The sequence below is a fragment of the Apis florea genome, unplaced genomic scaffold (assembly GCF_048593485.1).
Source record: "Apis florea isolate Af1SG1 unplaced genomic scaffold, ASM4859348v1 contig_2835_pilon, whole genome shotgun sequence".
Lineage (NCBI taxonomy): Eukaryota > Metazoa > Arthropoda > Insecta > Hymenoptera > Apidae > Apis > Apis florea.
The window spans coordinates 1,050,072-1,065,205 of NW_028256652.1; the positions used below are offsets into that span (position 1 = coordinate 1,050,072).

Consider the following 15,134-nt stretch of genomic DNA (forward strand, 5'->3'; position numbering starts at 1 on the left):
CATTTATAGGATAATGCGTGGATCATATCTCGTTCCAGGTTCGTTCAAAATCTAAAATTCCTCTCTGAGGATCAATGATAAATAAATCCTTCGTTCAAAATTTGACATACAAGCGAGTGGTAAATTCATTTAGAAGTGAAAAAAAATGGTTGAACGATGGCGTGGATGAATAAAATACATTTGAATTATTTGAAATTAATTTTCTCGAAAAATCAATTCATCATTACTATTATAAGTGATCTGTTAATAAGAGATCAAATTTTGTACAAATAATAAATTGTACGATACTATCATCTCTTTTTTTCTTCCTTCATTTCTTTTGTTACTTTATAATTATTATTGATAATGCTATATTAAGCCAATGCAACTTGACGATTTGGCTATAAGTCTAATTTATATCAAATCGCGCTATTCTTGATATTAATTGGTGGATGTTGATTTTCCAAATATAAAAAACAATTGTAAAAAATGCAACAAAATCCAATTTCTGCATACATATGACACACTTTTAGTGGACGTATATACAAAAAAAAAAAAAAAAATAAATCCAATACTTTTTCATCTTTCACATTTAGGAAAGATCATGATGCGGATCAACTGTCATAATAGGAAATCCTCATAAAATTTGGTGAATGATATTGCAGTTAAATTTCATGCTTTGCACTAATTTTGTGTAAAAATTAGTGGTTTTTCCTACAAAAAAAAAATATTATATATTATTGTGATTCAAGTCTTTTTAGCCTAGGAAAAATTATAATATTCACTTGATTTGTTTAGATTTTAATATTTAAAAGAATTTAAAAATCATTCTGTCGAATATCAAGAGTAGATTAGAATTTTTTATTTTGCAATTTCAACTTTCAGTTATGAGAATAATGAAGAAATATATTGATACTAAATCTGTATCAATAATAAAAAAAAATTATGATTGAGTATAAAAATTCAATCGTAATTCTAATCGTAATCATGATTTTATATACATAATTCAATTACAATATGTTTGATGAACACATTGAATACGTACAATAATTCAATATATATTATATAAATATATAATATAAATGTATAAATATAAATATTTTATTTAGGATACATACTCAGCCTGATATTAAGATGAATTTTATTAATTAATAATTAGTTAAAATTAGTTTTATGATATTCTAATTTTTTTTTTACATTAAATTCTTTAAGCAATATATTTTCTTTTTACCGTTGGAAAAGAGATATAAACACTACGAATAGGAAAGTCATGATTGAATAATTGACTATGGCAGCGCCGGATGTCACAATTATAGCTGCATTTCCAGGAATATTGATGGCCGACAATTTTACAGATTCACTGAAAAATAATAAAATTATTATATTATCGTATCGTAAATAAATAGATCCGAATAAGTTTGGGATCACTAAAAGATTAAGAATTTAAAAATAAATCGACTTATTTAAATTATATCATTTTTAAAAATATTTTAGGACTAAATATCAAAAATGAAATTAAATTTATATCGTTAATTGTCCATTAATAATAAAATTGATAAAAGATTGATAGGATTAATAAATCGTATTGATTTGAAGATACCTATAAATTAAGAAAAGTCTATTTTAGTCATTATTGTATTATAGAAAATTTTCTCCTATTACTGTTCTTATAAATCCACGTATTTATATGATTCCAATTCGATTTAAAACATATGTTCTAATCGAAATTTGCCAATTTGCAATATTGATTGCTTACTTTGCTGTCACATTGGAATTTACGCTGCTTGTATAAATTCTACTATCTCCTTTGTTCACCAATTTTGATACATCCACGATAGTATTATTTTTAGAGAAGTTGATCAAAAGAGAAACCGCTTCTTCTTCGTTTTGTCGCACGACAGCCAGGACATTTTTGTTTAAAATTTGTGTAGTAAGGTCTCCTTCTTTTAACACTTGTCTCTTTCTTAAAGCAGTCAAGTTGGTATAAAGATAGTAATGAGAAACTTTATCTTTTTTCTCTTGCTCCAAATTCAGTCCCTTTTTGTACGATGTATGAGCAGGCAGCCACACCTTTTTAACCAGACTTTCATTGGCTTTACTAAAACCTATAAACATCGAGTTTATCATATAAATAACAATGCTTTTATAGAATCTTACAAACGAGATAAGATTGTTTTATTCTTAAATATTAGAGATTATAATTTTATTTCTTTATATTCTGTATAGATGTGAAATAAAAAATAAATGTGACAATTAAATTGATAGAATATTAATCAATCAGAATAATAATGAGAATGATTTTTTTTTTTTGCAAAAATTTCTCTTTCAAATAAAACTAGAAAACCTTAAATCAATAAAACTTGATATGAGAATCGAATGACTTCAAAATTTATTTATCGCTATATAGTTATAAAAAAATTGAAAATCTTGCTACTATAATGTATTTATCTTTTTATTAATTAAAATATTAATGAAAAGAAATATTTTTTCCAATTTTTTTTATTTTTTTTCCTGTTTAAGATTAATTAAAAGTTTTAGAAAAATTCAGAAACTGATTTTTCAATCCAATTCCTCATACCTGCATTAGAGGAATAATCCCATTGGAATGGTGTACGACAACCATCACGAACATCGTATTTGTATATCGTAGTGTTATCCTCCATACCGATTTCTTCTCCATAATACGTGACCGCAACTCCAGGCAAAATCATCTCCAACATTATCATGTGATCCGCCCTACCAGGATAACGTGTACCGACACGAACTCGATCGTGGTTTCCCATCTGTTGTAATTAATTATTATTATTATTATTTACATTTTGGATGAATCAAAAGTGATCTTATTTAGATGATACGAATAGATATAAATTTATCTAATTTTCATTATTGTCAATTAAGTGACTAGCTAAAAAATGAGTCACAATCAGGAAAATGTAATATGTAAATATAAATGTGTTTGTTTTTTTCTCGTATTAAATTTAAATAATTATGAAAAAACTTACGTACCACCCAATTTGGAACATCATTTTGGGATATTCCTTTTACCCAATTGTCTATAATTGCTTTAAATTGTTCTGGCGTGGAAGATGAATTTGCATCTGTTATAAATTTAAAATTGAAAGGAACGTTCGAACCGTAATTGTAATATTTGAGAGTGTTATTTAAAGAAGTGTATGCCTCTGTCAAAAGTACCTGTAAAAACAAAATTTTGTTAAATCGTGGTAATTAAATAATACTGTTCAATGCATACCTAAATTTAAATTTAAGATTAAAAATTAAGAAAATATCCTAAATATTATTAATATGCGTATAATAGTATAATTGAATATTTTCTATACTTTTTACATCCTGTTCGTAAGATCAATCATCGTGTAAACTTCAATGCCGATGAAACAACCAAGTAAAGAATTTTTCTTTTTTAATGTAATAATTTTTTTAATAATATAATACTAATATATGATCAAATTAAATAAAATTAATATATGGAATTATTATTATTAAACAATATATGGAAGAAAGATTAATATTCAATTTTCTTAAATTTAAATGTTAAAACAACATTGAGCTTATTTATTTAGCATTGATAAAATTATTAATCGATATTTAAATAAAAGTTTGACATATCTTGTCGATCTCGAAAGAAATGAGAAAATTTAAAAACATTCTAACAGAATGTATCTTTACAATAAGTTATTCGCAAATATATTTTTCTTCTCTCTTACTATCTCATCCCGCTTATTTTGTTCCGCATACGTGTCCACGAATTTTCGCCATTCAGATATCAATTCGTAAGTCTCGGGTTGATCTTTCGTTAAATTGTGATTTAAAGAAGCGTGGAGAGATGAGTTGAGACCTGGACTAAGAAGAGTTTCATTTAACGATATGTCAGCGACTTCGTATATATGTGGTATAGCATCTATGCGGAATCCATCGATTCCATTATCCAACCAAAACTTCATTATATTCTGAAAAAGAAATGAATTGATCATACAAATTTTTTATTGGAGACGATTCGCATAAAATGAAAGAATAAGAAAAAATTCTTTGCGAATACGAGTAAAATCTTGCAACAAAATTTCTCAGATTAATCAAACTTATAGTATTTCAATAATGTACATTCGATACGATTATAAGATATTTTCATTGTTTTTTTTTTCTTTCGATCCTAGAATTTATTAGATTTATTTATAAACAAATCGAATGATAGGAAACTTTTATATTAATTTTTGAATTAAAAAATTTCAATATCGGGAGAATTGATCAAAACTATACCTCCATTTCCTTTTTCACATTCGGGTTTCTGTAGTTCAAGTCTGGTTGTTCCTTATAAAATTGATGGAAATAAAATTGTTCTCTGCGCTCGTGGAATGTCCATCCTGTACCATTGAATACACTAAGCCAATTATTAGGATACTTGTTTTTAATTGGTTTTCCTTTTTCATCTTTGGTAGCGTTAACCCATATATAATAATCTGTATATTTTCCAGTCTGATTTATACTCTGTTGGAACCAATAATGCTCTTGAGAAGTATGATTAGGGACGAGATCTAGAATAACCTGAAAATGTAGAAAGAAAACTGTCAGTTTTTGTTATTCATTTAGAGAAGATATAGATTTTCAAACTTTGTTGAGCTTCTAATAATTGAATGATTAACTATAAGTGTCTTCAATTCAGAATGTGAAACCAAACTTTGACACTTTATTGTATCAAATAAAAATCTATGAATTTTTTTTAAATATATTGATTAATTTTTCAGCAGATAATAACAAAGATATCTTGATATCCACTCTTTCAAAGAAATAATTGCATTTCCATGAAATATTTATTAAATGTGGAATTCGATAGAATTGTTTTCAAACTTAAGCTAGAAAAATAATTTTCCAAGGAAGTTTATGATCTAAATTATTATTTAATTGAAATTGTTCAATAGTGTTATCAATAAGTGATACACTAAAATCTTTAAAGTGATTTCCTTTCTAATGTTATTACCGTTAATACCGTGTATTATTATATTTAATGTTTATCTCATCGATATTGGAAAAGTACTTATTGACAATTCACATATTATCGACAATTCAGATATCACGTATGAAAATGAAAAATTATAATCTTTAACGTAAAATCTCTTAGGAAAGAGAATTCTATTTATATATTATTGTACGATTTTTTTAACATGATACAATCATATCATACAATTAAGATTAGAAAAATTAAAAAACGCATTAATATCACGTCACAAAAAAGTTAATGCTATATTACGTGATTTTTCGTGTAATTTATAGAATATGAGCCGATATATTTTCATTGCTTTAAATTTGTTGGAATCAAATTACAATTACGTCATGTTATTCACGTCATATTGTGTATCGTCATACATAAAACATTCCATAATTTTATTTTCATGTGATTACAGAAATGATCGAATTATTTATCGAAATGCATATTTGAAATTTATTTAAAATTTATTCGATATATATGTATATAGTATTATTGTTGAGACATATATATACTTTTAAGATTTTCTTATAATGTTTTCAATAAATATATTTTCTCAAGTACTTTTCTCTTTTTTGTAACGTCACGTCATCATTTTTTCGTTAATTCATTCTGACTGAATACAGTAGGTATATTTAAAAATACATAATTCTAAATATGATTCAATATGTATTCAATTTTAAGTTTTAAGAATTATTTGTACTTATTTATTTTATCCTATATATATTTTTCTATTACAAGTATAACATTAATATCCTTGATTTAAATTTATCGATTTTATTTTGAATCAAAATCTTCCTAAAATTAGAAACTGCTGAAGATTTTGTATCTGCTAATATGATGGCATAATATAATGGAATATGATAAGTCGAAATCAATAAAAAAATTATGCTTTCATGTTACCTTTAAATTCCGTTTTTTCGCTTCTGCAGTGAGATTTTTGAGATCTTCTATAGTGCCGAATATTGGATCTACATCTTCAAAGTCAGATATGTCGTATCCAAAATCTCTCATAGGACTTCGATTAATTGGTGATAACCATATCGCTGTTATTCCACTTTCAGTGAAATGTGAAAGCTTATCCTTAATACCTGCCGAGAAGCGAGTAATAAGTTGAACATTTTTTGAATCTAATAATTGCATGATAATAAAAAGAATCGAATCAGATGGTTTCACATTGATTTGCAAATGCTAATTATATTTTTGTGGATCAGTTGTGCCATATAGATAATCATGAATACAAATGAACGGAGAATAGGTATATTCCTCTTTTATTTTTATCATTTTGTCCATTAATATTTTTAATCCTTATAATAAAATAAAAATGAATATATGAATTCATTTTTTGATGTATTAATGGACGATTAACAAGAAATCTAAAACTTTATAAGTAAGATATTCAAGAAAATTTAATTTATCTATTCTTTTATTTTTCATGTCAATTTTTATTTTTCCTTTACATACTACAGATATAATAACTAGTTATAGATTGTTATAGATAATACGCTGGAAATATTATTGTAAACTTCTAATGTATGACGCATTTGAATTATGAAATCGTTCAATTTTTCACTATTATATCTAATCGTTAGATAGCTATCTAATCGTCGATAATTGTTGCGTATATCTTTTTGAAATATAGGTGAATATCCATGTATATTGTATATATTAGATATTATGTATATATTACTTTTAAATATTTTGTTTATTTTATTACGAGAAATTATTATTTAAATATTTTTAATTAAGTAATAAATTATTCTTTATTAAATGTTATACACTTATTGTTATTATTTTATTTAATTATGATATTATTAATGATTCTTTATAATTATATTTGATTTAAAAATAATATATGATATTCTATTGTTTTTGTTTCAGGTAAGTGACGAGTACAAAGAATAAATGATTATAGTCGTCACAGTGAGTAAAGATTCGAAGAAACAACTTTAAGATTCATTAACAGAAATAAAATATTATTAATTTTGGAAAATATAAAAAGCAATTAAAACAGATTAAAAATAAGTCGCGTTAAAACAAATAAATGTTGATTGAATTAATAAATATTTCTTTTTTATTGTATCACTGATATTAAATATTGATAAAACTTCTCATGACATCGTGAAGAATAATTTGTTCATTGGCATAATTAATAATTGATTAAATATATAAATACTAAAAATATATATTAAATTTTTTTAAATTTTTTCAAATTCACAATAACAAAAATATCTTTTTCTTCAATGAGGAAAATTACAAAATAAAAAAACGATTAATCAAATTTGTTCTTCTCTACGGATAATTATCGATCAACTCTTACTTTGCTAACATACCGTTACAAGATTTTTTATAACTCCATTTAATTACCATCAAACATTCAAAGCTTACGTACGTTACATCATATGTATGTATCAAAGGAAGGACGTGGGATTCCAGAAGTGCAATTAAATATTAACTATCTTTATCTACCATTATTTTACAAGGAATGTTTGTGGAATAAAAGAATAACACGAAATATATTATTTCTAAATATAAAAATCTTTACACAATATTCTTGTATTTACTGATAAAAAGTATATTCCACAAATTTTTTAGATTCAATATTTTACTAATTTATTTTTATTTATTTTATTGTTAATTACTAATTGTATTGTCATTTTTATTATCGATTAGTTACAACTATTATTACCAACGTTAATAAGCAAAGAATTAAAAATTTGGATTAGTTCCAAGCTTAAGATTCAGTAGAATGCTCAATCGCTTTGCGCATCTCTTTAAATATCGTTAACCCATTCATGATACTATCATTAGTTGACAAACTATAATTGATTTCAATTGCACAAGTTGTTTTTAAAAGACTTATCTATTTACATTAACGTTAATATTTGAATATCATCTTAATCTCTATATTTGTTAAGAAAATATATATCTTTATATAAGGAAAGATCGTTTAAATATTTCATAAATATTATTTGAATTGTAAATTGAATTGTTTCAATATTTTCGAAACATTACTTAAATTGTTTAAAATAATTATTTTAAAATATCATATAAATATATGTGAAAATGGTAAAATCATGGTAAAATACCTAAACGAAGAAAAAAAAAAGAAATTATCAAATGAATATTTCTTTTTATCTTTTATAAATATTAACAAGATATACAAATATATCATTTTTTAATTCAATTCTATTAATATAAATAAATATTCTTATTATAACAAAAAATAAATCATTTAAATTTATATATTAAAAGCAACTAAAAGCACTATGTTAAATAATTTTTCCATGTATTATGATGTAAATATAAATAATTATACGTATTTTCCATTAGTCAAGTTTTATTAACATAAATATATTATTATCATCGTTAATATCTGTACCAAAAATTCATAATTCATGACTAAGATCTATTCAACTCTCTCATTTTCTTTCCTCGATACTTTTTTAAAGGAACATGATTTAATCAATTATGTACAATTTCAAAGATAACTCAATCATGATCATACTTCGATAAAGATGTATGGCGTCATATTATATTACGAAACTTCATTCCACCTATAATGTTTAAATACTTGAATCACGTTAATTTTTAACAACAACTTATCTTTCTTAATCATCTTTCTTAACAATCTTTCTAATTTCCAATCTCTTCTTTCTATCTCCCAAATCACTGCATATTTTAATTACGATTTTTCTGTCATACTTCTTAAAAAAATTGTATATACGAGCGATACAATTTTATTGTGATATTTTCGACAGATTTACATTTCTAATCGTGCGCATTTTATCATGGAAATTACGACATAAACTCGTTGCTGAATTGTTGTCATAAAGTTGTTGCGCCATTCGTATGAATCTTAGTTTAAAAACAATTCAACGTATCCAACATACGACATGCGGAAAGTAAAAGACACAAGTGTTTTCGCGCGAATTTCCTACCTTTCAAATCCCCGATGCCGTCACCATTGGAATCCATGAAACTGCGAGGATATATTTGATAGAAGACCGCGTTCTTCCACCAACCTTTGTTATTTTGGCCGGCGCCAAGGCCGACCGCGAGCAGAAGTACGATCACGACGAAGCTCTTCATGATTTGAATGATTCGGCGCGCGATCACGCGGTCCCTTATATTCTTCCCGTCAGATTGGATGGTAAAAAAGAGCACGGACTATTCTTATCATGGGAGCTCAGGAAAAATCGCAACAGATAACGGCATATCATTGTCGTGAAATTGCATTGCGATCAGGTGAATACGGGATACGTGCAATACGTAACTCGATTGTCTGCGCATTTCTTTCTTCTTTGTTTATTTCTATCTTCTTTTTTTTTTAATTGTTAATAATGGAATAATTTCCGTACTTGGAAATCGAAGTTTCTTTCGTAGAATCGAGAAAAATAGATTTTTTAAATATGTAAATGGGAATAAATAATTGTAGTTCTTCGAGTGATGTAGGATTTTGCGAGTAATTTCGTTTGAAATAGTAAAATAATCGTATTTTATACATATATTTTTTATATATATGAATTTGTATAAATATTATTTTTTACTGTTTTTATTTTCTTGAAATGAAATATCTTTCTTATTGAAGTACAAAAAAAAAAAAAAAAGAAAGAAAAAAAGAAAGAAACAAATAGTGTTTTAAATAATAATACTTCAATTAAGCAGTTTTTAACTTTGACATTATTAAAACTGTAAGATAAGAATATGAAATATAAAAAATATTTTGAAACAACAAATTTAAATAATTAAATAAAATAAAATTTATAAGTATATATATAGAAAAGATAGAATTGAATAATTCTGATGATAATATTCAAATCCTCTTTATTAATTAGTTCAACTTTTTATTAATTTTTTTATTAATTAATAATTCAAATAACAAGAGTTGATATTTAGGAATGAACATGCCTATACGTTTTGTCTTAGAGATAACACATAAGTTAATTAAACTGTTTTTTTCTTACCTTTTAGAGCCCTAAATAATACACAAAAGTTATACAAAAATGTTGCTTAACACTAATTTGTTAAAAGCAGTATTTAAATTTACATTGGATGAGATAGAGACAAAAAAGACGATGATAGACGAAGATAGAGCTGTCTGTGTCTCGCTTCATCTAACGCAAACTTTGTTAATTGCTTGTAATTTAATAAATAAATACTATCTTATGATAAAACTTATTAAAAGAAATAAAAACTATTCTAACTATTTATTTACTTTAATCGCAAAGCTTTGAACTGTATAGAATTCTGAGAACGTGCTTACTTGTTTAAATTTTGTAACGAGAAAACACGAGATTCGAAGAAAAATTCCTGGAAATTCACGAGATAAATTTTGTCGCGTGGAAATTTTATAAAAGTCGTCTTTATTGGAGAGTACCGAGCAATTTATTGCTCGAGACTGGAGAGACCGCGAATTGCCAGCTTTCTTTGCGCACTGGATAATTCAAAGTTGTACCAAAGTTTTCTCTGTGCAGCCGAAGAGAGATATTTTTATTACATTTGATGATTCTCCTGTTGAAATTAAAGAAAATATTTAAAATTCTTGTTAAATTTAAAGCACAGCAATGGATAGTGAACATTATCTATACAGAAAGATTCAGATACTTTCTGTATCAACTGATGAATAACGCGTCGTTTTAATCTTATATCGATTAATCAAAAAAAAAAAAAAAAAAATCAAAAATATGCAAAGTATTTCATATCGAATTGAAAAATAAAACGAAAATCTAATAATTTAAAAAAATGGAATTCCTATTTAAGAATTGATTTAGGATCAATTAATTTACGCAACAACAAATCATAGATGCTAAAGCAGATCATATATTTCTTGATACAGATGAATCATCGTATTAAAAAAACCAGTAGATGACGATATTGAGGTGAATAAAAATATATGGAAATATTACTAAACGATAGGAAAATACGTGATGATCGAATATGTTCATTTATAACCCAAATTTAATAATAATTCTTTATTATTTATAATGTTAGATTTTTAAATTAGTTTTCTCTCGTCAATCCCAAAAGATATAGCAACTTTATAATTTTTAAAAAAAACCTGGTATTCTTTTTAATGTAAAATAAACGACAAAATATATACATGTGATTGTTAACTTATTAGATTAAATATTTATGAAGATTTTTATAAACGTTCGAAATAAACTTCATAAAAAGTTTTTTTTAATTATAAATCTAAAAGTTTTTTAATTTGAAAGTGAATAAAGATTACAAATCATAGTTTAGCGTGTATTGTATTTTTGTAACTTTTACAAAAAATAGAATTCTTTAAAAGATTTAGAAATTTCACAAATCTATCTAATCATTTACTATATATAAATTAAAAAGATAAGTCTGTTTTATTGCATTCTATGGTTATTAATAATAATAATAATAATAATACCATTATTATTTATAAATTTTATATAAAATTATGTTTCTTTACGTGCAATTCTTTTTAAAGAAATAAAATATACAAATTTACTTACGATCATAAATTTATAATGTTAACTTCAATAGAGTAGGTCGATGAAAAGTTCTAATAACACTATGGAAACGACACTTTGATATTTTATTGCTATTAAATTTGTGTTCACGTTACGATTCTTATCAGATTAATTGTATTTCTAAAACATGAAAATGAAATATCATATGTGAATGATATCAATTATATAAATGGCGAAAAATGAAATACGATCTACTTTTATGAAACTCTTCAAATTTATTTGATGTTCACAATTTAATATCATGTATCAATAAAATATTTGGCGAAAATTATCAAATGTTTTCAACATTATATATTCCATAATCTGAAATAAGAAAAAATATTAATGTTAAAAAAAATTTAATATTCTTTAATATTTTTAAACAAAATAATCATTAAGATTTAGTAGTAAAATATAAAGTAAATGATTTATTTAAAATTTTTCTTCATGAAATGAAAAAAAATTGTATAAATAATAATTTAGCGATTAAATAATAATATATTGACTATTCATTAAAAATTCGTTTAATTAATTGAATTAATTGAATTTAAAAAATATAGAAAATTCTAAAATTATGCAAAGATAAGTTCATAACATATCATTCGTCAATGAAAACAATATAAGTTCTTGATTATTATTTTTTAGATGATGTTAATCCTATCTTATCTTTCATTTTGAACAGTGAAATAAAACAAAAAGAAAAACTAAATCAAAAAACACAATTACTGAAAATACAACGAGTACAATTTAGTACATCATGAATACCTTGGCAAATGACGTTTATTTGCTAAATGTAACAACATTGAAAATTTATAAAAATCGAAAAATCGTGAAAATGTACGGGATTACGCTCTATACAAACCTTAACTAACACATCTCTTTTTTTCATTTTAGGTAGGAAATCCCGAATAAAATTTAAGCGAGAATATTAGAGCAATATATATGATTTCATTTTCATATAGCGATATTTTCAAACTTCGAATAACTTATATTAATATATCAATAAGCGTATGTAATATTTGGTCACTTGTAATTAAATTAATAAATAACAATAATATAATTAATAACGTTTTACACATATTTGCATTATATATATGTATATTCCAACATTAAACTTCAACTTCTTTATTCTAATTATACTTCTTGTTTCAAGAGATGTGCTTTTTAAACCATTTTCCTTTTTACTTCTTTAATTTGTCTTCTTCCAAAGGTCGTTTATACGTATAAATATATACATATTAGAAATAAGAATTTATTTGAATAAATGTAAAGTACAAAGTATAATTGTAAAAAATGAGATAATTACAGTAGTTCGGAATATTGAAAAACTTGTCATGAGTTATTCAATCATTGAAGAAATTACCACATTCATGAGTGAATGTTACTTCTTTCACCATAAATGATACGTAAACAGATTACGCAAGAATATCTAAAATTATTCGGACATTCTCTTATGTATTCCAGTCTCAAATCAGAATTGTAAATTATTTTCATAAATAAACTGATATCATTAGCAACATTAATGAAAATTATCCTATTATGGATAATTTTATGCTAAAATTATATATAATTACAATTTTATTCATAGTTTTATTCAATAAATTTATGATTATTGTTTGAACTCGATTTCATCCATATTTTCTATATTTACGAGAAAAATGGTTTATTATTTCTTTCCATTATTCTCGTTCTACTTTATTTAATATAAAAAATTTAATCATTGTATCCAAATGATTTTTTTTCTGTATATATTCAATCAAAGATAATAAAATATACATAATATTAAATATACATCCATATCAAATAAAAATTCGTTCCTTCAAAGCACATCCGCTTTAAAACAGTTTACCACCTTCTTCGAGGACGACGTTCGCACACCTTCGAGTATCCAATTTCGTCCCTTGTCACCCAGTCTGCATTCAGAATGAAGCTTGAACGGCGAACTTTTTAACGGCCGTGGAAAATGGTCGAAGCCAGCAGCCGCCCAATCGAGGAATTTTTGCGAAAGTTGACGAGTGAAATTCTTATGGAACGAACTCCAGCATGGACGAAACCGCGACGATTATAATTGGCAAGGTGATTGACGTGGCAGGGAACCGATATATACATACACGACCGCTTCCGTTCACGCTTTCAGGCCAGTTTTACCTTCGGGTGAAAAAAAAGTGAAAGGCCCGGTTAATCGGATCTGGTCCTCGTATCGCGAGTTTCGGCCAATTTGACCCATGCCTGCCTTTTCGACCAACGAAGCTGAATGCCGGTTTTTCAGTGTGTGTTTCTTGTTTCAAACGTTGAAGGATTTCTATGAATAATTCGATCGAGCTGAATTTCGAGATTTTTACGTAGAATTGATTTTTGATTGGTTTCGTGATACGGTATTCAAATCTACTATTGAAAAATTTTAGTATTTCAATATTCTATAGTTCATCCATTTTATAATTTGAAGAATTTTAACATGATATAAATTATCTGACGTTTCTATAATATCATTCAAATGCTTCATTAATATTTAAATATTCTATTATCCAAACATTCTATTACTCATTAATTTTATTCTTGCAGTTTTATTGGTTAAACATTTTATTATTCGATATCTTATTATTAAACTTTCTATTATTTCAATGAAATAATATTTCATTGTTAATTTTTTATCATATATATATTTTATTATTATAAGATTTTATTATCCAAATACTCCATTTATTATTATTCGAATATTGTATTATTTAGATATTATGTTCAAACTTCGAAATGTTCCATTATTTTCTATATTCTAATATTTAAAAAGCTGCAAATATATTTAATATTCATTATTGTTAAAAATAATATAGGATTCATAAACAATTAAAAAATGTTGAATTTATATTACATTTTATTATATCGTTACAATATTTCGATCTTGCTATAATATAAAATAATTGTCATAAATCATCCTCTATGAAAATTACTTTATTCCATCGAATATGTCTTCCTTAATTCCATTAATTCGGATAAAAGTTGGAATGAAAGTTCCATTACAATTAAGTTGAAGCTTCGCGCTGGATAATTGAAATAAAAGTAAGTGTAAAAGTATGTGGATATTTTAGTATGTGAAAAAATTCATATATATCATGCATTCATATCTGAATACTTTTGTAAATCACGTGTATAATGAAATTTATTTTTTTTTTATTTTATTATCTATTACTTTATATTGAAAAAAATATATGATTCATAAATTAAATATTCGAAGAGAGAAATAAAAATTAATTAATTTTATGTCTGAAAATAATAAAATTTTATTAGAAATATTTCATCAAAAATCCTTTAATATTATATTAAATTTACGAAAAATATTTTATGAATAAGGAGTTTTAAACGCGAAAAAAATATAATAAAGACGAGCAATAAACAAATATATAAAAAGGAGTATAGATATAACAAGAAATTATAAATTTTTTGTACTTTTTAAAATATTTGAAATTTATTAACTAATACATATATATAATAATATAGAGAGACGTTTTAACGATATATGTTTTTTTTCGCTCACTTCAAAGAGTAGCCATGTTCAAGAAGAAATTAAATGTTTTCAAATTTAGCATCTTGAGAGATTAAGATTAAAAATCTTAAAGCAGGAACTTTTATTTTCTCGTTGTTGGAGATGGATCTGTTTGAAACGAACAAAAACAAAT

At 24.7% G+C, this 15,134-nt stretch overlaps 3 protein-coding genes across 17 annotated transcripts in view; 1 reads left to right on the plus strand and 2 right to left on the minus strand.

Moving 5' to 3' along the window:
• LOC100869740 (dual specificity calcium/calmodulin-dependent 3',5'-cyclic nucleotide phosphodiesterase 1) overlaps positions 1 to 15,134 on the plus strand; it is a 192,521-nt gene that overhangs the window by 132,976 nt on the left and 44,411 nt on the right. The gene's annotated exons all lie outside the window — the stretch shown is intronic.
• AGLU2 (alpha glucosidase 2) lies at positions 818 to 9,132 on the minus strand. Its single transcript, XM_003692246.4, has 8 exons — positions 8,917 to 9,132; positions 5,879 to 6,066; positions 4,252 to 4,536; positions 3,702 to 3,944; positions 2,986 to 3,171; positions 2,558 to 2,762; positions 1,736 to 2,084; positions 818 to 1,339 (listed from the first exon to the last, which is right to left on the minus strand). Exons 1-8 carry the CDS (start codon positions 9,065 to 9,067, stop codon positions 1,207 to 1,209), a joined length of 1,740 nt encoding a protein of 579 aa, XP_003692294.2. The 5' UTR covers positions 9,068 to 9,132; the 3' UTR covers positions 818 to 1,206.
• Hbg3 (alpha-glucosidase) overlaps positions 14,895 to 15,134 on the minus strand; it is a 49,117-nt gene continuing 48,877 nt past the window's right edge. For all 3 annotated transcript variants that reach the window (XM_031915545.2, XM_012484561.2, XM_012484562.2), the window contains exon 9: positions 14,895 to 15,109. In XM_031915545.2, coding sequence (XP_031771405.1) covers positions 15,022 to 15,109 — 88 coding nt within the window. In that variant the 3' untranslated portion in view covers positions 14,895 to 15,021. The remainder of the gene's footprint in view (positions 15,110 to 15,134) is intronic.